The following is a 25,287-nucleotide window of genomic DNA, read 5'->3' as shown; positions in this document are numbered from 1 at the left end:
GGGAAGGTACAAATATTTATAGTGTATAAAGGTTGTTTTGGGGGGAGGGAAGCAAGAAATTAACTGCTTACTTCACAGTGGCAACTCTGTCGGCTAAGTGCTTTAGAAATCAATTAAGGCAAAAATGAGAGGAGCTAGCAGAGAGCTGCAGCTGGGCTTGAGCACGTGCAAGGCAGGCAGGCGGGCTGAGAGGGTAAGGGGGACTGTGCAGCTCAGCATTTAGGGTGAAGACCTTTATGGTGTGCATTTCTGGACCGAAGCCTGCAGCAAGTGTGTCTGCTACCCGGAAAATCTATATTGGAAAGCAAAGGTGGCAGCACATTTAATTGCAATTTAGACAGAACAGTGTGAATACAAAAGACACGTTTACGTCACTTGGAAGGAAAGTGTCTGTATAACACTTTTCACTCATGCATTTCAACTCTTACGTTATTGGTTTACTATTACTGTCACTTCTATTCTTAAACACTTGTATAAATGAAAGTAGAAGGATGGAACTTAAACCTTCACAAGCTACATGTAACACACACACATGATGGAGCTGTGGGCTCTGCTTTGCATCTGGAGTGAGATTACTCTGCTGGGACTGCTGCACCACACTTACTGTGCTGCGTAACGTGCCGACACCGCACGTGTGAGTAGCCAGAGAAGATGCACTGTGGCTGCACGTAAATTAAGGAATGAGATGGGCTTTTTAATGCTAAGCCACGAGTTAGATCTTCAGATGGTAGAAGTATCACATAAGTCCATAGTAGTGGAAGTGGGGAAAAATATATCATTAGATTACCCAAAGAATTGGCTGGAGAAACCACAGCACTGGCTCTCCCCACCAAGACTGTTCTCCTCCTTCACCTCAGCTCTACACCACTCGGCTTCTGCCTGCTGGTTAGCTCTACCGCTGCATGCTGTCTGCTTCTTTTTTCCCATTGTTGTCCCCTTCGCCTCCTGCCCTTGGAAACTTTGGTGCTCTTTTCACACTGTCTTTATACTTGGAAGGAAATAAGTTCCTGCACTCTTCTCCCAGCTTGAGCTTCTGCTCTGTTCTTGCACTGGATCATAATAAAAATAAAATTGATTATAAAAAGGTACATCTGCAGCAGAGCTCATGACCAGAAGCTTTGTGTATTGTGTTCACCCCTTTCCTTGTCACTGACCTATTTCTTTGTTTGTCCCCACTGGCCCACAGAGGTTGTTGATAAGGAAGGGACATTTAGTGAAGCTCTGTACACATTAAACGCTTTAAAAAAATAATTCGGTGACTATTTATAGAGGACTTTAAATTGCAAAGTCAAATACTCAAAAATTAAGAAACCTAGTCGAAACTTAGTTGCGCGGACCTAATTTGGTTCCTCCTGCACTGTAATTCTGACCCTTAACAAGCCTCCCTGCGCTTCCCCAGGATCCCAGCCTCATCCTGCATAGGATGAATGCGGCTCCTTCAATGCCCAGTGTTTCATTTCATCCCCTTCATTCATGTACTTCTTACTGCATGCCCTCTACTACATACGGTCTTGTTCATTTTCTCCTGGGTATTTCTGTGCTGTTATTATCTGTATGTCACATCTCCGCTCTTAGCTATTAGCACATGTTAGTCATCACTAAATCCTCATTGCAGTGAGGGAAGTGATAAAAGGATGTTATCTCACCTGTATAAGTAAGGAAGTCTAGCATGGGCATTAAACCTGAATTTTTTAATCTTGCGTAGATGCCATGTAAGTTGCTTTCAGTTTGCTTTGAGCAGGTTTCTGCCTTTTTGAGTAGTCTGCACTGCTCAGTGTACATCTGTCGCCCACCTCCCCTGTGGCTGTGCAGGGCCAGGGCTTCTGCGGGCCTGACCCACAGGTCTTGGTGGGAGCACCAGGAGGTGAGGAGCACAGCAGCCTTCTGCCTAAGCTTTACTGAACAGGATTTTAGCGGCGCATAGGAATTTTGTCACAGCAGAAGGGATAAAATCCAGTTTCTCAGAGTAATCTTAGCCATTAGGCCCTGCTGTCCCTACCTGTTTACTCCCACTTAATTTGCCTCTTAACTTCAGCAGCAAGCAAAGTTGGATAGAGCCAAGCATCCCTTGGTGCACAACCCTTATTTCTTCGCAGATGCTGCTCGGCTAGTAAATTGAGTGTTTGAGAGGATACAACGACGTTGTTGACTTCTGCTATTCAAAAGTGATTAAACTCCCAAAATCATGAGACTTAAGAGGGAGGAAATGAGAAGAAAAAATTAATTGTGAGTTTTTCTTTTTTTTTTTACTAAGTACTATTTTTAGATCTTCAGTCTTTTTCTGCTACCCAGACTTGGAGCAACGTAGAGTTGGGGAATTAGAAGAGCTATCACGAATTGTGAGATTCCTGCTGTTGCAAGAGCAGGGAGTTGTGCTAAGCTCCCAGGTCCCTCCTGGGCTCTTTGCTGCCCGTGCTGCTGCTCTCCCTTCTGCCCAAGCGCTGCCTCACCCCCAGCTCTGCTGCTCCTCCTTCCTGCATGCACCTGTCTCCCTGTGCCAGTGTTTGAGCCTGTGCAGTCACTGCTCCTGGTCTTTTCATCCTACCAACTTCTGCAAATCCTGCCTTGCACCTGCTCCCAAATTGCTCAGCCCTATAGGCTTCCTTCTCCCCAACCCTATCTCTGCAGCTCAGCCACCTCACTCCTCTCCCTTCTCCTCTGTAGGAGGCAGGACACGAACCCCTCTCCTTGCTAGGGGTCCATCCTGGGGAGCACTGAGTACCAAAGATAACAATTTCCCTGCTTTTTCTGGGACCCAAAGCCACAGCTGTTCCCAGATGCAGTTTTTTTTCTGGGAAGCCGTGCTCAGCATCTGCAGCTCAGGGATGGAACAGGCTCATTTCCACTGTCGTTGCTGAGAAATCCCAGGAGAATTAATCTAGCTGAAGGTGGGTAATTCCTTAATGACCACACAAACGTACATATATGTGCATATGTACATAAATGTAAATTATGTTTGCAGATTTTTTTTCCCAACTTGGACAAATTTGAGTGAGTTGCTTGAACAAGAGAGAGACTGCACATTTGGCTTTATATGCGCGTGCTACAGAGCCTCCTAACAAATTGGGTCGAGGTGTGCAGTTTAAAAATAAGTAAAATAAATAAGCAAAAACAACATATTTCCTCAATTTCATTTCTGATAATTGATTTATCTTTTTAGTGGATATATATAGGAAGGGGGAGAGAGATCTCCACACCAGCATGAGAAAAAGTTAGGCTCAATAGATCAAGTAGAGCAAAGTTATAACTGAGTAAAGACCATGTGTTGTAGTTGAACCTGTATGCCCCCACTGCTGATAGCAAGAGTAATAGCAGCCAGTCCCTAAAGGCCCCAGGGCCGAGAGATTCAACAGTGCCAGTTCGTCCCTGCTGTCCCCCACTGACCTAGCAGAACCTCTCTGCTGGGCCCCAGCCTGGCCCCCCTGGCCACCGCTTTGTCCCACAGAACGCCCCGGCTCCCAGGAGCACGCGCGGGAGATGCCCGGGGGCAGGGAGCCTCTGGTGCAGAATGGGACTGAAACTGGTCGCGTGTCTAAAATCTCAAAAGCTACTCATAAAATTTTGTAAATTTTGTTCTTTAATCAAAAAAAATCTTTTTTTTCTTTAAAAAAAAAAAAGAGAGGCCCAAACCCAAACCACATGCTCTGCTCTCTGGGTTACAGTGAACTGTCAGTATCAGTAATGAAATTCCTGTGGCATTACACGATGGTGTGTGTTGTTAAGACACTCTGTTGTTTAAGACAGAGTCCTTGTGAGCTTCTAATAGAGCTTGTAGTGGAGTTTATTAAGAATAACTGTACTGGACCTCTTGCCTTAAGAGCAATCCTGTCTTTTCGCCTGGGATGGTGGGGTAGGAAAAACACTTCAAGGCTCTGGAGTTTCCATCACCGATCGCTCAGCCATGGGGGAAAGGTTGCTGAAGGAAATGTGTAGCTTTGTAATTCATTAGTACAAGCTGGAGAGGGGGGACAGACTCGGAGCTCCAGGGGCCTATTTGCTGCTCCTCTCTCTTGTGCTCAGCAGTTGTCTTCAGGCTCGGTTTTTCCATCTCTAGGGATGGTGTTTCTACATCCTGGGGATGCATAAGGTTGGACTTTCTGAAATCTTTATGCAACTCCTTGGATCCTTTGCAGAAAGCAAGCAATTTTGACAAGCCTCCACTGCGTCATGATCCTTGTTGGCCAGCCCTGTGCTAGGCTTACTCTAAGCTATCAGGGCCTGATTCCCAGTGCTGAATGAAGTCAGGTCTTTTGCTACACTTTTACTGCTGGCAACTGGGGACTGAAAGGAATAACGGAGTGTCCATCCTCTCTGGTCCAGCCATGGGCCCTGCTGAAAACTTGGCCTTGAATGAACTGAAACTCTTGGAGGAGGAGGAAGGGTGGGAGGCTGAAAAGAGAGGCAGAGCAGTTTTACACCCCAAAATGTGGATTTGGTAGCCAAAGTCCGCTTTAGTAATTTGTCCTCATGTTACAGAACCATGAGGAGACCAGAGGTGACTGCTTTGGTACCCAAACCTACCATCACCTCCAGCTCTGAACCCACTTGTGCCACATGATCGCCTGCTCCTCCATGCTTGCCATTCCTAATCCCTTTTGAACACTGGAAGAGGCTTTTTTCAGCAACTATGCAAAAAACTTTATACTTCCTACCAACGTGCTGTTTGAGCTCTGCCCTCCACTGCTCTGTGTCCATTTGTTGCCAAAGGGCAGAAGCAAGAGCCAGTACGAGGCTAGAGAGATATTTAGGAAAAGTGCTTATTCCCAGCAGTGGGATTTGCTGCAGCGACATGAGCTGATTTGACTGGCCCAGTAGCTGTCTCTGATCTCACTTCCCCAGTGTCTGCAAATGTAAGCTCTGGGAATTGGCTTCTCCTGAAACGAATGTCCGCCTCGGGGATGGGGCGGTGGAGAGGCTGACAATTTAGCAGTCAGATGATGTTCATGGTCCTGGGAAGCTCGGCTGTAGGCAGAGGATCTGCTGAAAAAAATCCTTTTCATGATAGCCCAGCAGCATTTCTGAAGAATCTTTATATCCCAAAGGATTTGCCTTCCTTTCTTCTTGTATTTTGGTAGTTTTAAATTTAGCAACTGACCCTTCCACAAAAACAGCTGTTACTTTGACTCTTAGTAAATCATAGGCTCCCATGTGGTGGGTGGTCTCCTCCCAACCCCCAGCTTGCAGTAACAGAAGAAAGATTTTCTGAGTATCACCTACTACCTCAGCATTTCCAGAGTAGTCAGAATGGCTTCAGGGCTCCTCCTCCTAGTCCAGAGCAGAGCAGCAGGCTCAGCCTGCAGGCCAGTGCTGCCCCTCTTTGCTGCAGGGATGATGTGAGCAAAGTACCAGAAGTCACCCTTCCTGAGAGCGAGCCGTGTTGGCTGTTCAGCTGCTGCTGGACTGCGTGCTGGTTGCTAACATCCTCTTCTGTTCTTAACATTAGGGAACTACTGTTAATGGCTGAACTCTAAAGCTGAATTGTGTGGCAGGAAGGATATTGGAACAAAACATCTTGGTATCAGATCTTATCAGCTGTACTGCTAAGACATCTCTAGAGAGAGCTGTTCAGGTACAAGAACGCTTTGCTTGAGGGGTTATATGTATCACCAGGGTTTTGCATTGTAATTAGTCTGGCTGTACCAGTGATCCACAGAAAGGGAGCGACGTGGTGAGCCAGGGAGAACTCCGTTTGTCTGGCTGGTTGAGAAAGAAGTAATGGCCCTAAATTCCCCAGGCACCTGCAAGGACATGGCAGAGCTCTGGCTGGATCACTACATGAGGGACTGTGACAGACCAAGAGCAGCTCAGGGACCACTTGCCCTTCTGTTTCAGGCTTCAGAGATGCTAGAGGGGGAATGCGAAGCTGTTGAGACCAGGGGCTCAATCCCAATCCGGTTTGCCCTTGCTGGGACCAGTTGCTTCTGAGCTTTGTGCTAAAAGCCCGACTGTAAGACTTTTGCTTTTCCTTTTCCTTAGCTACCACCACACCTGCCTGGTGTAATGGGACCCCAGGAGTAATGGGGTTTAAGTGAGAAACAGGTAGGCATGCACATCCCCCGAGTTGGGGAAGCAGCCTCAGTGCAGTGAGTGAGCCCCTCCAAGAAGCGTTTGTAAAACCTAGGGCTGGGAGTGCTTCCTGCCAGGCTGCTGAGAGCCAAGATAGTGCCTAGTTTTGAGGGAAAATCTCAGCTCCCCTTCTCCCCTGCTCCCATCCACTAAAGAAGCAGCTAGCTAAGGGTCACGCTGCAGCTTTTTTCAATGGCCAGCATCACATATTCCATCCCATACTGAGATTTTCTCAGATACTGAGCTGCTGGACGGGGAGCCTTAGATCTCCAGCCCTGATGCTCACAGAAAGTCAGCAGCCACCTGCAAAATCCTCCATTCCCTGAGCAAGAACCAGCTTTGAGTGTGTGTGTTGCTAGATGTGGTATTTACCTCCAGAGCTGACAGTGACAGTCACCAATAGTATACTCAGTAAACAAGAATATAAAACACTTTGGGATCATCTGGAAATTATGTATTTCTTCTCATCTTGTTTATATCACAGAATGTGGTTAACGAGGGTTACTGACCATGGTCAAAGCAAAACATGTTTTGCTTTGCCATGGAAAGGTGTCCCTGTCTTGGCTGCTAGCGTGGTTATTTTTACTCTATATTGCAGTAGCACCAAGGAATCCCAGCCAAGAGTCAGGAACAGAGCAGGAACAGTGAAGACCATCTCTGCCTTTCCTGCCTTCCCAGGGCACTCTCAAATTCAGTGTTTTGTGCATAACCCATCTGAAAACTGTCAGGCGGCCTAATTTAGAGCCGATAAACGAGCACTCCATTTGCCTGGGTGCTGCCAGGCAGGATGCCTCTGTCCCAGCAGCCCTGCTGCAGTCCTCCCCACCTGCCCATGAGCCTCCTCCTCTCACCTCTTCCTTGATGCTCCTGATGATTCTGTGTGAGGTTCAACCTTTCATCGATGGGAGTTACAGTCTAGGGATCAGCTACCTGGAGAAGTCTGCTACTCCCTGATTTCAGTCAGAGTCAAAGACAGAGCTGTGAACTGGAGTTTACCTGATTTGTGTTATCCTGGCTCTGTTTCTAACTGGGAGTGTTGGAGGGAGGGGGGCAAGGATAAGGTCATGTTAAGAAACTCTCAGGTTTACATGCTTTGTACATACAGCACTGCATTTGAAGTAGTTAAAGAGCACTTAGCCCACAATGTTGCTGCTATAAACAAGTATCTGGGGACACTGGAAGGTCTTAGCATCATCCAGAGGCTGGAAACAGGCCATCCAGCTGTACAGATATTAAATTAATAAACTGTGGCTGTCCTTTGGAGCATGCTAAGCCTTTCCAGTGCAGAGCATGTTGGCATGGCACAGCTCCTGGAACTGGGGGCAGGGGGAGAAACCACTCATCTTTCGGAACAGGTAGATGACCATCACCAGGGATACAGACAGGACAGGGAACGTCATCAGGGTGTGCTCCTCCTTGCACTAGGGCAAAAACGTTTCTGGGAACGTGGTGAGGGATGTGTGGCACTGGCCTCAGAAAGAGTGGCAGCAAGGTCCCTGGACAAGAGGGTGTGCAGGATGTGCGAACACTGGGCTGACCTGTAAGTGTGGCTGGAAACTCGAGTGAGGATCTGGAGCTTTTCTGGCTTTGGGAAAATGTCAGAAATGTGTCTGATTTTTGATGTTAAAGTTTGATTGCATTGAGGGGTTTTGAAGTTTGGCAGAAGTCTGTTAGGTCAAGAAATGTAGCAAGGTGGTCTGCACACACCTTTTGTGACTTTCTGTAGAATCTCAGTTCTTCACTTCTCTGCTTATCATCCTCCAATAACTCTTGTCAGCCCTCAAATCCTCTGGGTACTTTCAGGGCTATGTGCTGTTTGTAAGGCACTTGGAGATGTTTGTGTTATTTCCAGCCAAACAGTGTAATCCTAATGCTTCTTGGTATTAAATTGTGTTTGAAGGTCTCTATCTATGAACAAGTAGGAAGGTGAAAATGGTTCAGGCTGAGGCAAGCTTGGAACGCATGAAGGTGCCATTCTAGAATAAGTAGCTGCATGTCACAGCTAGCCAAGGCTCTCCTAAAGTTTTGCCATCACTCTTTATTAAGGTCCAGACACATTGCAGAGGAGAGAGTTTTTTCCCTGTTTTAAAGCTAGGCACTGGGAGGGGACCAGTTAGATACCCCAAGGGCAAGGTAGCTAACAGAGCCAGGCCAGAATCTGGAGCTCCAAGGTGCAGGTCATTAGCAGCAGGGACACCCTTCCTGCTCTGCTCAGGTCCCAAACTCAAAAAAAAAAAACACTTGTCTTGCATGTCCTTGGTAATGACAGATGCAAATACAACACTCTCTGGCAAAGCAGTCCCACAAGTTGTTTGTGGAAGATATAGCTTGTTTCTATTCTCTTCTCCTATGTCCTGGCATGGTGAAAGATTTGGACAACCATTGAACCTCAAGGAGCTTCCTTGCTATTGTTATTGATTAAGAATCTTCAGCTCTTCAGCAACATGAGTGCAGTGAATCCTATCCCTGCAGAGAGGAGATGAACAGGAGAGGAACCCTGAGGCACCAGCCTCCGTTTTCAGGACAACAGCTAGGGAGTAGCTTGCTGCTAGGAGGCTAAAAGCCATGCAGGACTCAGAGCAGAAAGCCCGGTGGTTCCCTACGGCTTCTTTTCTCCCCATTTGTCCACATGCCATTTCCTTGCAAGTGACAGTTCCAAGGGCGCTTACAAAAACAAAGGAAAGGCACAATCAGTGTGCATGCAGCGCAGCATCCTGTTCCCAGTTGCAGCAGGTCCTAACTACATCAATGGATGTAAAATAAAGTTGTTCCTATATGTGCTTACTGTTCCTGTCACAGCCTCCGGGAGCAGTTACACTCCAGATAATGAGCTACTGCACTCCTTCCCTTCTGGCTTTGCCTTATCTGAGCAATACCCGAGCCAACGAGTCAGAAGCCCTCCTAGGAAATACAGTGCTGGCTGCTGGCAGGCTGCATGAGGAAACTCTACCCCACCACATTTCCACTGCAAGGAAAAGATTTTTATAGCTATGTTTGAAGGAAGCTTTTGTTGAGACAAGTTTCTCCAGCAGCAACTCCTTGCTGTCAGCAGCATGAGGCTGCCTTAATCCCCGTGTATGTTCTCTGGTGTGGCTGTGCCTAGGTACCAACAGTTGGATTTTTGTTCTGCTTGTATTGTTTTGCCTTTGGGGATATAGGGAGGGGGTGAGATTTCTGTGCTGATACCATGTAAGCCCAGGAAGGCACACTGTGGGAGAGCTGAAGGCCTGAATTTTGTGCTAATTGAAAGGTTCATTCCCAAGAGTTTGCTTCCTACTGACTTGTCGTTCCTGCTTCAGTGCCCCTTCCTGTTGTCCAGCATGCACGTTTTACCGGGAAAGGCAGGTGAAGAGCCAGAAATGAATTATTTGGTTCCCAGCATGTGCTCCAGGAACCTTGTGTAGGTCTGCCCCCGCTGCAGCTCTTTCCTCCTGCAGACTATCTCACTTCTTTCCCATCTACTTTTCCTTCTCCCTGTCCCACTCTCCCAAAAGAAGGGGCCTTACCCGACTCTCATGCACCACACTGCTGCCAATGGCTTTTACCCATTGCTGGTTTCTCTTGTCCCGCTGGGGCTGCCTTGCACTTGCCCTAAGGAGACATTTTCAAGTGGCTCCTCCATTCTGTCATTCTTGGCTTTTAACATCATCTTTTCTTCTCCCTTTCCTCTGCAGGGACATCCTGAAAAGTGGAGGCACAGCTGTGGATGCTGCTATTGCTGCCTTGATCTGCACCTCGGTGATGAACCCTCAGAGCTCAGGCCTGGGTGGCGGGGTCATCTTTACAGTCTATAATGCCAGCACAGGTATGGTCCGGCCCTGGCCTCTCCATGGCAACCCGTCTCCCTGCAGACACCCAGCAGCCATGGAGAAGCCAGCATCCTTAGTATTCTCTCTGTGCATTTTTTTAATATAAAAATAGCTTGCTCCGATCACAAAACAGGCTTTTGCTCTTAGCCCAAAGAGTCCGTTACAGGAGCTATCCTGGCAGCTTTTGTAGAACGGGCCTGAAGAGTGCAGTTATTCACAGCAAGAGCATGTGGCGGGGAAGGAGCTTTAGATTTAAAATGAACTGATTTTGCCTCTCCTTCCCCCTCCAAAGCAACCTCAAATTATAATTCAAAGTCATGTGTCTGACCCATGCTGCAAGGTGTGAGTGGTGCTGTCCGAGTTGCTGCTGTGCTGCCCGTGCTGCCATGGAGGCAGACGGCAGCGGAAGGAGGTGCTTGTGCTGGTCATGAGTGCGGTGGCCCGGGCTGTTGCTGGCTTGGCTCAGCCCTTGGGCTGGGGCTTCAGGGGCTCCATCCTGCACCTCGTGTTCACTGCTCAGGCAGTGCCTGCTGGCACTAGGCATCTCACACCATCCTTGCTGGAACAGGTCAGATTTCTCAAAGTGTTGATAAGACTTCCTGCCCCAGGGGAATGTGTCTTCCCCTCAGAAAGCTAAATCCAGCAATTATCTGGGCCTGCCGGGAAGCCCTCCTGTGTTTGGCTTAACCCCTAGTGTTGTTGTGTTCCTGCTTCTACATTTTTAATGTTTTTTTAATGGCCTTGGCTATCAAAACCCCCCAGAGCCTATAGAACTAGATAGTAAAATCAACAATGAAAACAATAATAATGTCATAATAAAAAAAAACCCTTCAAAGTAGTTCCACAGAATCACAAGTCTGGAATTACTTGCTGCATCTTATGAAATAGTTGTTTTGGCAAAGCACCTATTTTTTTTTCCCTTTTGACAATGACATGTAATCTTGCTTGTATCAACAAACCTTCTCTTCTTTTGCTACCTGAATTATCCAGTTATGCAGAGCCACACACAGCTGAGCCAGGCTCAGATGCTTGGTACAGTAGCACCATGGGCTCCCACAGTGCTGCCAGCTCTGTGGCCTATGACAGAAAAGGATAGTTACAAGCTGGAGAAGGAGGAAGGATAATTAGGGTAGAACTGAAATAAGAGGGTTTTTTTTCTTTTTTCTTTCAAGCTTCCTGATATATAGAGGGTTTTTCAGTATCGTCTTCCTTCTGCCCTTCTCCCCCAGCGCCAGGTTAATTCCCGCCTGGATCCTGCAAAGGGGAAAGGGAAAAGATCCCGGGCGTTGGTGGATCTTTATCACATTCAAGTGCCTGTGCTGGGATCCACTGGGCTCTCGTGACTAGCTACCTAATCCTGGTGATTTAATAGCACTGGCAGGAAGCTGCCTCAGGTCATAACGCCTGGCAAGCTAGGCCACAACTATGCATACCCATGCTGTGGGGGCCTGGGCCCTGGCCTTGTCCCTGTAACTCGTTGCTTCTAGGACTGCACTGTTCAGTTTAAATAAGAGCATGGAAGCAAATGACAGTGCATGCAGGGAAGGCAGTGGGAAGACAGGGGCCTTGGCGTGAAGCAGAGAGCATGGCATGATGACACAGCAGAGATCTCATTTTAAGACATAAAAACTTGGGCTGGGATAGTCTTTAAAAAAAAATACAAATGCGGGGGATAAACACTGCAGCAACAAAGTTGTCAACTCCTGCCTAGCAGCCTGAGCCTGCAAGAGTGCTCCACAGGTTTGGCAAAAGGTTTTAGGCACCGTAGCACAGTCCAGCAGGCCTCTGAGCTGCTGGCCCATGTGTAGTGCTCTCAGTCAGCTGGCGGTGAGGTTCACCTGCTTTTGGCAAGACACTGTTATGCATTTTCCCCTTCTCATTTCTAGGAACAGTCGAGGTGATCAATGCCCGCGAGACAGTCCCACAAGTGTTTCCGCATGATTTGTTGACTGGCTGTGGTAAAGTCCCTATTGGTAAGGACAGAGAGTGGACGGTGTCCCCTCAGGCCAAGTGGTGCACAAAGTTTGGGGTGGGGAGAATGCTGCAGGCAACTGGGCACCCTGCTACTGGTCTGCAGTCCTGTTTAATTGCTCACGCTCATTCTGCATTGACTTTTGCAGAAGTACGAAACAAAATTAGGCCTATATAAAATTTCTTTCTGGCAGTAAAACTGGCACCCTGACCAGCCAAGGGGGTGGGGAGCAGACCATGAGGCAAAACCAATGTGTAATTACTCTCCAGAGGAAGACTGCATTTCAAGACCAGATTTCTCAGAGTCCTCATTTTCCAGCAGTTCTTACAGAGAAAAGTATGGTCAGTAACTGCTCAGATTCCCTGGAAATGAAAGAAGTAAATCTGGTGTGCTTGTCCCTGTCCTTAAGCTGGGAAAGGGGCCTGGAAGAATCAGGAGTTGAGTCACTGTGCTCCAACTCAGCTCAACTACCTCTTGCCACCGCGATACCATCTGCAGAGGCCCAGATCCATTTGCTATTACTCGTCTGACAGTGGCACTGTTGCTTTAGCAGCACATCTTGGATCTCGTCACGTTCCTTGCTGCATTCATTCTCCTTCCCTAACACATTTTCTTTTCGGTAGTGTCCTAGTGCCTGGAGGAGATTTTCATGTTCTTAGAAGAGGTGTCTGAAAAGGAATCAAGAATCATTCCTCGAGGTTGGAAGGGACCACTGGAGATCTCTTCTCCAGCTCCTGCTCAAGCCAGGATGCCTTCAAAGTCAGATTCAGGTTGCTCAGAGCCTTGTCCTGTCACATTTTATACTTCTTCAAGGATGGAGAATTCCACAGCCTCACTTGGCCCTGTTCTAGTATTTGACCAGCTTCATCATGAATGCTTTTTCCCCTTGTATCAGCTTGGAATCTCCCTTGCTGCAACCTGTGCCCATGACTTCTTCTTTTGCCATGCACCTCTGAGAAAAGTCTGGCTCCCGTTTCTCTATACCCCTCCCATTAGGTAGTGGAGGAAATAAATAAACAGAAAAAGGAAATACAAAACCAAGCCTGCTTTTAGCAGCCTTAGTTCTGCCTCTATGGATCTACACTTTCACTGGAGTGCTTGCAGAGGCGTGAAACCCATTGGCCAGTGTTGGTGGGTATGACATTGTCCCTCTGCTCTTCAGGGCCCCAATGGATTGCTGTACCGGGAGAAGTTCGTGGGTATGAAGAAGCCCACAAGCGATATGGCCGCTTACCATGGAAATCACTGTTTGAGCCAACCATCAAGCTCCTTTCAGAGCCACTTATCATTTCCCCAGTTATGGACAAAATTATCAGTCACTCAAGCTTCTCCAGACTAGGACGAAGCCTCTGGTAAGAGCCATGGATTAAACTGAACTGTCGGGACCGCTGTTGTCCCCAGCTCACACCTTTCCTCTGATGCTCCCATGGAGCACAGGCTGCTGTGGCTGCTGCTGCTGCTGCTGCTGCTGCTGAGTAAATATTTGCTGTGAAGAGGGAGGAAAAACCTATTCCAGAGGGGGCGGGGGGATATAGCAGATGTGTTTTTTGAAAAATCTTTTTCTGTCAGCAACTTTTTTTTTTTTTTTTTTTTTTTTTAGTTTAGAGTGGCTTGGCACAGAAAAACAGTCTACTAAGCACATCTGCTCATAAGGAATAACAGCCAGGAGACTGGCCATATATGGACTGCCTCCATCTGTTGAAAGAGCTCAGCAGTGTGGAAATCGTCCCCTGACAATAGGCCCCTACAGCTGACATTCATTTGGAGAAGCCCCTTTGACTTGAGCCAGGGTCAAAGCTTGAGGTCCATGCAGAGGAAACTTTATCTAGTGAACGAGTGCTTCTTGCCATGCGGGGTGGCGGGGTAGTGATTGGCTGAGAAGAGCTTTTCTCCTCATAGACAGGAGTGTAGTGCAGGCTCTGAAAGTACAAGACACACATAAGCCAAATCAGCTTTGGGTAGAAAAGAGATTGGCACTGGGGAGAGAATAATCGCATGCTGCAAACTGATCGATGTTCTTTAACAGCCCATTGATATGTGAAGGTCAAAGGTTTTTGAAGCGTGGAGAGACCTTCAGATGGCCAGCACTGCAGCAGACACTGAGAGCTGTGGCAGAAAAGGGAGCGTCGGCATTTTATGAGGGGCTGATAGGAAAGGCCCTGGTGGAGGACATGAGGAAGGCTGGTAGGTATCAGCTATATTTCATACTAATAGACAGGCTTATTCCTGGCAATTACAAAGTGCTTGTCATCTTCATTGTGTTGCCAGGAAACCACGGTGCAGGACATATTCTGGCAAAGCTCAGAACACTGGCCACAGCTAAGAGGTTCAAAAGTATTTTGTGGTACTTCAGTTTTGTGTATTCCACAGTCCTCTTAAGACACCTGATATGTACATATATATATATATATATATATATATATATAAAAGACAGATCCTTATCACTGTGAAATTCTCCTCTCACAGTCATAGCCTTACAGCATCTACAGACAGGCCCAAAATCTGGAGAGACCAAACATCAAAATACCTTTTTTTTTTCCAGACAATAACCATCAAGCTAAGGAAAAAAAAAAATCTATGAAAATATTGGGCAAGATATTTTCTGGTCAAATTCACTGGGGTCTTTGGAAGTATCTGGATTTGTCTCAGACTCAGCAAAATTAGGCAGAACAGCCTTTTTCAGGTAGGAAAATAAGTCCCTGCTGAGGCAGGCTGCAGCCTTGTCTGTACTAAGTACATTTTCCAAGAAAGGCCCAACACTCACTTGCTCTGTGCCAGTAGAAGGCTGAGACCCACAGATTACTGTATTTTATGTGCCTCAAGGTGGGTTGCTTCAGTTTATCTGTGTCTTGTGGCCACCCTCAGTACAGACATCATAGCACTAGCTTCAGTATAGCCTCATGCCAAGAACTTTTTTTCCTACTTTAGGTACAGTTGCTTAGGTGATCTTCCTAGATCAAGAGATCCCAGACATTTTTGGCCATTAGCTAGCAGTGAGTGGGCAGCAGGGGCAAGCCAACACATGCTATTTGCTTGCCACTTGGGGTGCTATCTTGCATGGGAAGGAGTGACCATTCCCCAGTCCTTTATAACAGGCCTTAAGAGCCAGCCTGCTGCTCTGGCATTAGCCCAGAGCCTTCCCTCATGCACTCATTTCTCCAGCTCCCTTAGATTTCGTGATGGCCTGGGGTTTGGTAGTAGATGAGGGCATATGAAGACTTTGCTGTGCGTGGTGGAAGAAATTTGGAGTATACAAGGAGGACCATTTACAAGTCTCACCAAAGTTCTGATGTGGCCAGCCTATACAAGCGCCTACCAGAAGTTCATATTAATGTGCTGATGCTAACTGCCCCTCCAATTTTCTCTTGAAGGGTCCAGTATCTCACTGGAGGACCTTAAGGCATATAAAGCAGAGGTGTCCTCAGCTCTGAACATTACCCTGAACAATTACACCACAGTGTTTTCTCCTGGACCGCCCATGGGAGGAGTTGTGCTCCTGTTCATCCTCAAGATACTTGAAGGTAAATTCGTATGGGAAAAGGGACAGCAAGAAGTTTGCATGGAACATTGCATCTAGAGCAGTGGATAGAAATGCAGTTGGTGAGCCAGAATGGGCCCCAGAGCAGCAACGTGACCACGCTCTGCAGCATGACACCTTAGAGCACTTTAGAGAGGAACTGGCTCATTCTTGCTGTGGGTCAGTATCACTATAGTTGCTGCAAAGGATACATGGTTTTCCTAAGCCTTCAAAAGTCACCACAGAAATTAGTACTTGGTTGTCCCTGTTCCCACATCCTACTCACGTGTTGGGGGAAACCAGGTAAGAACTGGGTAGGAAAAGGAGGTTTATTTCAATATTTTTTTTACAATTCTTGAAGTAATATTGCCTTGGGTCCTTAAACCAAATGAATTCCTCTTGCTCTGTAGAGTATAAGTTCCGTGAAGAGTCACTGGCGACACCTGAGGAGAAGGTGGAGAACTACCATCTTATTGCAGAGGCCCTGAAGTTTGGCAATATGCAAAGGCCTCATATGAGTGACCCCGCATTCTCTGATGCCCAGGTAAGCTGGCCTGCTATGTAAGGGTAGCCCCAGACACCTGCAGCACTGACAGCTTATTCTGCACTGCCACTTGACGAAGGAGAAGCAGGGAAGTCCATGTGCTGCTGCTTTTTTGTTTTGGCCTTTAAGTCACAAACACGTTTTGGCTTCTGTGTGCTAAGCCCTCAAGCAGACTACCCCCCCCACCCCCGCCAACTATCTTGCCCACCAGCACAATGCAAAAGCACCAAGAGATGCTCTGACACCCACCTGCTTTGCAGCCAGAGAAGGAAAGAAAATACTTAGAACTGCTAGTTAAGAGCAGCACTGCTCAACTGGCCAAGGGGGAGGCAGGATAAGGCCCATTTGCATTGTCCATAATTTCTGCTCAGCTCTAGTCTGGTTCTACTCTTGCCTGATAAAGGACATGCACATGCTCATACCAACTCTGGGGTGCCTCTGTTCTGGGCTTGTTTCATTTTCTGTGATGAGGGGGTTCAGACTGAGGCTGTATGCTGGCAATGCAGGTTTCTAAGCTCTGACACTTTGAGCTAACCTTGTGCCTGCAGAAAGCCATGTCTGTGCTTTGGCGATGCAGGCGCACTGTCCTTGCTGTGATTGCAGGTGACTGTTGGGACCCTGCTATCTGACAAGATTGCTAAGCTTGTCAGAAGCCGAATAGATGACCACGGTGACCATCCACTCAACCATTACCACTTGTTGGAGTCCACCTCTGGCCACAGATACAAAAGTAAGGGCACCACCCACATTTCTGTGCTCGCTGCGGATGGCAGTGCCGTGTCCGCCACCAGCACCATCAACTATCCGTGAGTAGCCAACGCACTGGCATTTTGATCACATAGGCCATGCTCACAGGGTGCGTGCAGGAGCTGTGCACCAGAAGTGCAAAAAAACCTTGGCCTTCACTACTTTACACAGTGGGAATATCTCTTATTTGTGAATGCCTTTTTCATGAAAGAGTACAGGTCTTGGAGCATCAGCTGAAGGGAACATCACAGTTGACCTCATCAGCTGAAGGGAACATCGCAGTTGACCTCCACAAAAGCATAACAACCTGTTGAGCTCTGCTAAGAGTTTCTGTGGGCTGAGCAGATCTCCACATCTACTAGTAACAGAGAGCTTATGTCTAGCGCCAGCACAGTAGCACAAAAATGTTTTGTAGCAGGGGCAGTTCCAGGCTGGGATGAGGGGGCAGTAGGCAGGGGCAGGGGCAACCCTGCAGGGTGCTGTTTTCTGCTGCTGTCATCAACAACAGGAATATGCATATTCCTGGTGACTGAAAAGCTGCTACTTTCCCCCCTGCAGGTTCGGCTCCTTTGTGTATTCTAACCAAACTGGGATCATTTTAAATAATGAACTTGCTGATTTCTGCATAGCAAACAGAAGTATTAAGCCAGGTGAGCACTCTCACTCCCAAAAATGAAAAAACAAGGCCAGGAGATGCAGACCATGCACAACTGGGCAAGGAGTATCTACAAACCTGAGACACGCTTTCCTTTTCTAGGTCTGGCTGAGAAGGAGTTTGTTTCAAACTAACAGAGGATTAAGCCTCAGGGCAGGTGTGTCTGTGTCTGTGCACACATGCACTTACATAAAAGAATACTGGTTCTTTTATGTAAATAAAAGAACTGAAAGAACACCTTGTTTTGGTTTCTGATTAGGGAAGTTGGAGATCTAAAAAAATAGTGACGCTGATTGTGGATGGGTGGGGAAGGAAGGGAACTGAAGAAACTACTGTTAAGGCAAGCTTGCCTATTTTCTAGGCTCATCCATGAAAAAGTATATCGTTGTATGCACAGTCAGGAAGTGGTATAGGTTTATACTGAGTTCTGCAACACAGCATTGTTGATACAGAGACATTGCTTTGTGAAATAAGCCTTCTCTGATGCAAGGTCCTATGTGTTTGCCAAGACAGGGGACATCAGTGTTGCGATGGCAGGATTTCTGATAGTAGTTCCTCAGCTGAGCTATATGAGCTGCAGCAAGTCCTGAATACTTGCAGGGTGCCCTGTCCTGCACCAAGAGATGCTTCCTATTTACCTGGTGCCATAAAGGGCCAGCTTCTTGTGAGTTGCGGGGGAGGGTCTGTAAGAACTGTGTCTCAGCACAGGGAATCAAGTTCTCTAGAAGACTTAGGCTTCTCAGACAATGAGTAGCAGCTTGATTTTCTATGGGAAATACATGAAGGGTAAGATAGATAAACCTGTGTGTCCCTCCAACCCCCTAAACAGCCACATAGGAGGAATAATGCTCTCTGCCTCTCCCCTAGGAGAGAAGCCTCCCTCAGCCATGGTGCCTTCCATTCTTGTCTCCAAGATGGGAGACATGCTGGTGATCGGAGGAGCCGGTGGAGACTGGATTATCAGTGCTACTGCTATGGTGAGTGACCATGTACCACACAGTAACCCGTTCCCCTCAGCAAGGGGAGCACACATCTTATAAATCTGAACAAAAGGAATCACTTTGCTGCTGTTACTACCGCTATGTTGGAGGCAGCAGTGAAGAGGGCCTGCTGCAGACTCAGCCTATACTCCCCTTGCCTCTAGCGTTACATAGGCCGGGGTAGCTTCAGCTCTGCTATTGAATTACACTCCTACCTGGCGGGAACAGGAAGCAGAGGAGCTGGGAGAACATGCAACAGTCAGCAGCTCTTTCAGCCCTCTCAGACTTCCAGCCATGGTTAGGCCTGCCTGCTCTTCCTACTCAGCTCCCCCCAGGTCTTGTCTCCTTGGTGCTCTCTTTTTTTTTTGCAATTTGGAAGTTGCTAAAGGCAGCAGATTGGCAGCCAGAGCAAATGTTTGCTGGCCCTCTCAATTCTTTTTTGAAAGGGAAGAAGCTGGAGTAATTAAATAGCAAGTAAAAGAAGTTGTTAGGAAGAGACAGGCATTGCCCAAAACTTTGGTTCCCCCAAAACAAACTAATAAATTACCTGACAGGAAAAAATAAGACAACTAGAAAACCAACACCACACATAAACACAAAGTGACAAATGTTATAGAAAAAGAGCTTTTAGAAGCAGGAGGTCTAACAAAAGACTTGTCAAGCAATCAAGAAATAAAAGTAAATAAGGCCACAAGAGGAAAAAGACAACTTTATTTTTCATCTTTCTTCACTGAAGAGGAGCATAGGAAGGATTCCATGCTAGATCCTTATTTTTGAATGACCAAGAAAAGGTGATAGGATAAATCAATTAAAAAGTAACAGTAGCAGAATCAGAACCAAATGATAGTCACACCAATTTTTAAAGTGTAATCTCACTTCAGCCTGCTGTAGTACAAGAAGACAAGAGATGGAAAGTGTGACCCAAATACTAAAAAGGATTCTAGAGAAAAGTTTGAGGAGCTACAGACCAATATATAATATCTGTATGGGACAAATTGGTCGAAACTACAGTGAAGAATAGGGTTAGGAGGCAAGTAATTATGATACATTGGGAAAGTCAACACAGCTGCTGCAAAGTAAAGCCATGCCTCACAAATCACTATATATATATATATATATATATTTTTTTTTTTTTTTTAAAGAATTACACATGTACAGAAGAGGGATCTACCTGGATTTCCAAAAGGCTTTGAGCAGGGTACCTCAAAGGCTCTTAGAGGAACAGTGCTGCCAGGGGATAAGAGGGAAGGATCTCATACACAAATGTTTAAATGATAGTAAATGCAGAAAAGGAATGAATAGCCAGTTCTCTCAGACAGGAAGCGCACCAGTGGTGTCCCATAGAGATCTGGGCTGATAAAATTAGCTTTTGTGAGGTGACAGTGAATGTTGGAGGAACTGCAGCTGGAACTGCCTCAAGGACAGCTTGGTGCTTTGCCCATAGGAAAGGGCAAAAAAAAAAAAAACCCGGTCACAGGTATCAAACAACCTTTTCCCAACTGTGTTTAAAATAGACTAGGACGCTTCAGCCTGGAAAAGATGACCGAGGAGGATATGATAGAAATATATAAAGCAAGTGACTTGGCGAAGTGAAAAAAGGATTGTTCGCTGTCACTTTTACCAGAAGGAGGAACAAAATGAAATTATCAGGCTCAAAAAAAAAAAATCCACAAACACAACAAAGAATTATGCTGCAGAATTCCTTGCTGCAAAAGATTGTGTTTCTAGAATCTGAAGAAAGAAAGCAGCTCCATCAATACAAAGGGAAAAAAGAACTGTCAGCAGCTATTGAATTCAAGGATGCTGCTTTGGCTCAGGGAGAGCATTCTGGGATGACATTAAGGGCTCACCCTGTTCTTGCACTTTGCCCTGGACACCTGCTGTTGGCCACCACAAAGACAGGATGCTGGGCTAGAGGGACTTCTGGTATGACCACTGCAGCAGGTTTGCACCATCCTACAGGCAGGATTTACAGTGGAACTTGCCTGGATTTACACCAGTGTGGAGGAATGGCAGCCTGTGACCCAGGTTCTTATTCATTAAGTCCAATCAGTGCGGGATTTCTTTCATTGCAGGCTATTATAAACAAGCTGTGGCTTGGCTATGACCTGGAACATGCCATTGCAGCTCCCATCATGCATACTAAAGATGACAAAATCCTGTTTGAGGCAAGCTTCAGTGAGGTGAGTGGCCTTGCTTGGATTGTCTGGTCTTCTGCTTTTGATAAGAAGGAAATTACTTCTGTAACTTGCCTGAATAACATGTATTGTGCTTCTAGCTAACCTCATCCTTGCTTGACTCTCACTCTCTCAACCTGACCCAACACGCACATCCTTCATTTTCACAACTGGCAACACTGAGACTTGGTACAGCTCAGGACCCTGCCCCATTCATTCCATTTCCTCTGCTCTCCCCTCTACAGGAGGTTAAGAGTGGCCTGCTGAGAAGAGGACATAAAGAAGGGAAATTTATGTTTGCAATGAATGTTGTGCAGGGGATTTCCAAGGAAGGAAAATGCATCTCTGCTTACTCTGATATAAGGAAGCTGGGGAAATCAGCTGGATATTAGCATCATATACCATCACAACTCCTTTATTCTAGGCAAAAACCACAGGAGGTAACTAAATTCAGAACATGCTTTGGCTTGGGCATGCCAACTTCATCTGTTCCTATCAGGATGCCTCCCAGAATATGGGCAAAACTGTTGATTACACCTAACTCCAATAGACTGCAAGTACCCCCAGGCAATACAAGGACAGGTCAGCCTGCCTTGATTAGAGCTACATCTGTCTTCCATTACGTAGTCAATATTTGGAAAAACATTTCTTGAGCAGACCAGCTATTCAAAAGAGGAATATACAAGGTGGGAAAGGAAAATTGGTCCAAAACCCACTGGGAACACTGTGAAATGACCTAGCTGTATCGTCCGTTCATGCTGGAGAACCTCAGCTAAGAGTATTATTAATTTCTTTCAGGCTATTGCCATGATAAGGTTATTACTGGGGCTCAGAGATGTGAAGTACGTAACTGAGTTCTCTTGCTTAGGTAAGTGTTTTGGTATTAGGATTACAAGAAGTGTCTGTAGGGTCAGGATTTTAAAAGCATACTTCTGGGGTTACAGGGTTGGCTTGGAAAGGGAAGAGAGTAAAACTCCAAACTCCACATCGTGGTTTTCCCATCCAGAGAAGCCCTACTGGTCCCAAAGGTGGCAAGTAAAATCAGCACCGTAGCATGAGTCTGCTGCCCTATGTACTCTCTGTCTTGGGGACACAGAGGGCCCCAGGAGCCCCGAGTAACTGTGCTGAAGCTTCCTTCAACCCTGCACACTGGTGACCTCGAGAGTGAGCTTCCCATGGAGCAATGTGAATTCCCTGCTCCCAGGAGGGACAGGCCTCAGTTCAGCTCCCTCAGGGCACCTCTCCCTGTGCTGCCACTTCTCCCTCCTCTTCTTCCTCCCCTTCTGCTTGCAGAAGGCAAGTAGTTTGGGAAGGCAGGTGAGGACAGCATTGGAGGAGATGCTGTTTCTGAAAGCTTTGTAACTTTCCGCAAAATACAAAGATGCATGATCAGAGGACTTGATTTGTCACCATATGCTCAGCCTGGTCAGGCAAACACCAGGACTGTTGAGAAGTGATGCAGTGCTATCGGACATTTGCAGAATACTCTTCTCCCATAGCCTAACTGCCCGTTTACCAAAATTGGTGTCTAACAATCACTAAACATTAGTGGAGAAAATTGTGGGACTGTTTAAGAACCACTGCTAACAGAAAAAACTCCTGGAGGAGAGACCTGAACCCACTCACCTTGATGCAAGAGGTCTGTTGCGGTTACTCCTTAACCTTGCCCTGCTTACAACAGCTAATGGAATTAAATATGTAAAAAAAAATATTTAACAAAGCACTTCTCAAATACCCAGTGGCAAGTTCCCTCAGTGCCCAACAGCTCCCCGCATTTCCAGAAAGCTTGTAACCCGCACTTCCCTATGGGCACAGACAGGATGGCATGTACGTTTCTGAAGGCATAGCAAAGCCAGAGCAAGGCACTAGCCAATCCCTCCCCTTCCCCAAACATGTTACTTCTCACCTCACATCCAGCCCTCTGTATTCTCACCCCATTTTTAGAGCGATTCCTAGTAAAGAAACAAATGAACTGTCTCTGCAAACACTGTGACAAGTGTCTGAGTACACACTATTAAAAACACCAAACCAAGCCTATTCATCCACACATGCTGCTGTGAACAAAGCCAGACAGGTTATAAGTCTATGTTCGTACCCATAAAGTCTGTCCAATTAAGCCATCAACTTGTTGAAATCTCAGCTTTCAATGGCATTTTAATGATATTCAGAGTAAAGCTGCTGAGAGCCAGACGTGTGTTTCCTTCAGAAATTGTACACTAAGAACTCTAGTTCAGGGCATGAGCACAGCTGCATCAGACCTCAGCTTTCAATGGCATTTTAATGATATTCAGAGTAAAGCTGCTGAGAGCCAGACGTGTGTTTCCTTCAGAAATTGTACACTAAGAACTCTAGTTCAGGGCATGAGCACAGCTGCATCAGACCTGACGCAAAAGTATTCCTAAGTTGCCGAAGTTCCCAGATCATGCCCACAAATACTTATTCATGTATCTGGATGACCGGTTACCTATGTTTACAGCCAGCTGCATGCACCCCCCCCCCAATTGGATTGTGTGTTAAATTCCCTAATTCAGGAAAGACTTAAAGCGTCTTGAATACTTAAAGTTCTTGAATGCTTCTTGAAGATTTAAAGTTTCTTAACAGAGCTGTTTACTCAAGTCATAGGGGTGGTAAAAACACCCCGTTATACAGCATTAGCACATTGATCAAATTCACATTTCAGCATAGAGAAAGGGAACAGGCCTAGAGCTTAAAGTTGGGTGGTATTTTTGTTTAACTTGTGTGTATGGGGAGGTTTAAAAGAATTTTTTTTTTTTATAGCCATATTTGAGCTACATAATTTGCTGAAACTAAAAGTTTTCTACTTTTAGTAATGACTTCCTTACTTCAGCCACCATTTCTTAGGTGCATTGGTTCTAGTGTCAGAAATACCACCCCAACTGCAGTGACATTACAGGGGAAGCACTTACGGGCACCAGACACCATCTGTGGCTCATGTTTCAGGACCAGATAGACTAACTAGACCAGTTGTCGGCCTTAGCAAGATCTGTGGTTATTTCTAGCTAAACAGAGCTTACAGAAAGCAACCAAGAACTGTCTAGAGGTAGGGAGAGTAGTTTTTGCTTCCCTGTTAGGCTTCAGGGCACCCTTCAGCAGTGCCCTGGGCCATGCTTCATTGTGTCTCACCAGCAAAAGGGCCATGCCACAAAGTAACATTATCTGCAGTCCAGCGCTGTACTGTAATTCAACTACTTTGCTACTGACACTGAAACTGAGCCCGCAGAGTAGATTTAAAACCTGTCACAGGTTTAATTTGTAAAATAGAAAGGAATGAGAGCGTAGATGTCTCACAGCTGTAGAGACTTCCAGTCCTGAGTACTTACAGGCAAAACATCTGGTGAAGTTGAGTGACTGCACCTCCCTTTGCACCTCTGCTCTTGCCACTGCCACCACCTCACTGCTGCTGAAGCTTGCTTGGGTCAAGAGCACCCCAGGTTGGTCCCTTCCCATTCATACTGATGCCAGCAGGAAACCGTTATTTTTGTACTTAGTCAACTTACAAGGACTTTCAAAGCACCATTGTACAGAGGCTGCTCTATTTTCTGATGAAGTCTTTAAATTATATTTTTAATAAAATCTTTTTAAACCTATCATGGAATTTTTTCCTCTAAAGATGTTGCCTAGCCTAACACACAAGCAGTTGTTTGAGACTACTTTTACAGCGGTGTTTCCACCACTAACATCAGTTCATTCTGGAGACTCAGTAGGATGTAAGTGCAAGCTTTAGCACTGTTCATATTCACCTGAATTCAGTTCTTTGGACTGGTACTGCTAGAATAACAAAAAACAAAAAAAAAAAAAAGAATCCACTTCTGCAGAGAGTCAAGAATTCAAATGCTTTTATAGGAATCATTTTCAACAGAAAGTGTTTTTAGCAATAGCAGAAATTGAGCTTTTAAGAAGGGAAGTTTTGTAACATAGGTTATAAATCCTAGGGGAGTTTTTCTGACCAGCTATAAGAGATTCAGGAACATAAGTATGTTTTCTGCACCACAAACCATTAGAAACATCCAGCAGCTGTTACTGAAACTTGTTTCAGATAGCATGTTTGTCCAACAGTCATTTCCCAGAAAATAGTTACTCTCCCATTTCAGAGCACAAGCTTTCTCTGTTGTACTTCAGACTATAGTGACTGAAAGGTTTTGTTAAGCTTATTCTGCTATGCAGTAATTTTATTTGTTTATTTCCCAGACCTCACTCAGCCAAGAAAGAGTTCAGCCAGTCCTGATCATTTGATGAACAGTCCAAAGGGCCAGATATTTCCAACTAATAACAGCTGATGCCATTCCTTACATGACTTTTTACATAAGCATCCTAAAATGCTTTGCAGACTGGATTTGAACCCCAACTTGCCACAATGGCGTCTATCCTGGAATTATAAGAAATGGAAAAGCCAAATTCAAAGTTCAGAGATAAAAGGATACAAGCTTGGCCCAAAATCAGTCTCATTCATCTAGGAACACAATGCCACTGCGTTCTTTGCAATCACTATCTGAGCTACACCTATCACAGCAGTAACAGCACAGGAAAGAAGAGCACATACCAGGCTACCTTTGGCAAAAGTGATTCATCTAGCAGGAGTGATACAAGCTAATATATAGCCCAAAGTCATCACCTTTTGATTTTAGCATGAGCTAGTTATCACTTTATGCCTTGAAACCAGACTCACCCCAATTCCAGAAACTACTAGGAAAGAGAGGGTGCCCAAAGCCTAGAATTTCAGCCTTTCATTTTTTCTTTGATGCATTCTGAATTTTCAGGTTCTTATAAACAGACAGGAAGTTTCAGTGAGCCAAATAGAT

The 25,287-nt window shown here is 46.0% G+C and overlaps 1 protein-coding gene across 3 annotated transcripts in view; it reads left to right on the top strand.

The window, feature by feature from the left end:
• Positions 1–24,074, top strand: part of GGT5 (gamma-glutamyltransferase 5) — a 53,921-nt gene extending 29,847 nt beyond the window's left edge. For all 3 annotated transcript variants that reach the window (XM_068910679.1, XM_009687398.2, XM_009687397.2), the window contains exons 2-12: positions 9,741–9,871; positions 11,762–11,848; positions 13,010–13,199; positions 13,874–14,031; positions 15,219–15,368; positions 15,775–15,908; positions 16,512–16,714; positions 17,214–17,305; positions 18,178–18,287; positions 20,366–20,473; positions 20,713–24,074. In XM_068910679.1, coding sequence (XP_068766780.1) covers positions 9,808–9,871; positions 11,762–11,848; positions 13,010–13,199; positions 13,874–14,031; positions 15,219–15,368; positions 15,775–15,908; positions 16,512–16,714; positions 17,214–17,305; positions 18,178–18,287; positions 20,366–20,473; positions 20,713–20,859 — 1,443 coding nt within the window. In that variant the 5' untranslated portion in view covers positions 9,741–9,807 and the 3' untranslated portion in view covers positions 20,860–24,074. The remainder of the gene's footprint in view (positions 1–9,740; positions 9,872–11,761; positions 11,849–13,009; positions 13,200–13,873; positions 14,032–15,218; positions 15,369–15,774; positions 15,909–16,511; positions 16,715–17,213; positions 17,306–18,177; positions 18,288–20,365; positions 20,474–20,712) is intronic.
• Positions 24,075–25,287: the final 1,213 nt, after the last annotated feature.

This window comes from Struthio camelus, chromosome 17 (genome assembly GCF_040807025.1).
Source record: "Struthio camelus isolate bStrCam1 chromosome 17, bStrCam1.hap1, whole genome shotgun sequence".
Taxonomy (NCBI): domain Eukaryota; kingdom Metazoa; phylum Chordata; class Aves; order Struthioniformes; family Struthionidae; genus Struthio; species Struthio camelus.
This window is presented reverse-complemented; position numbering and strand designations above follow the sequence as displayed.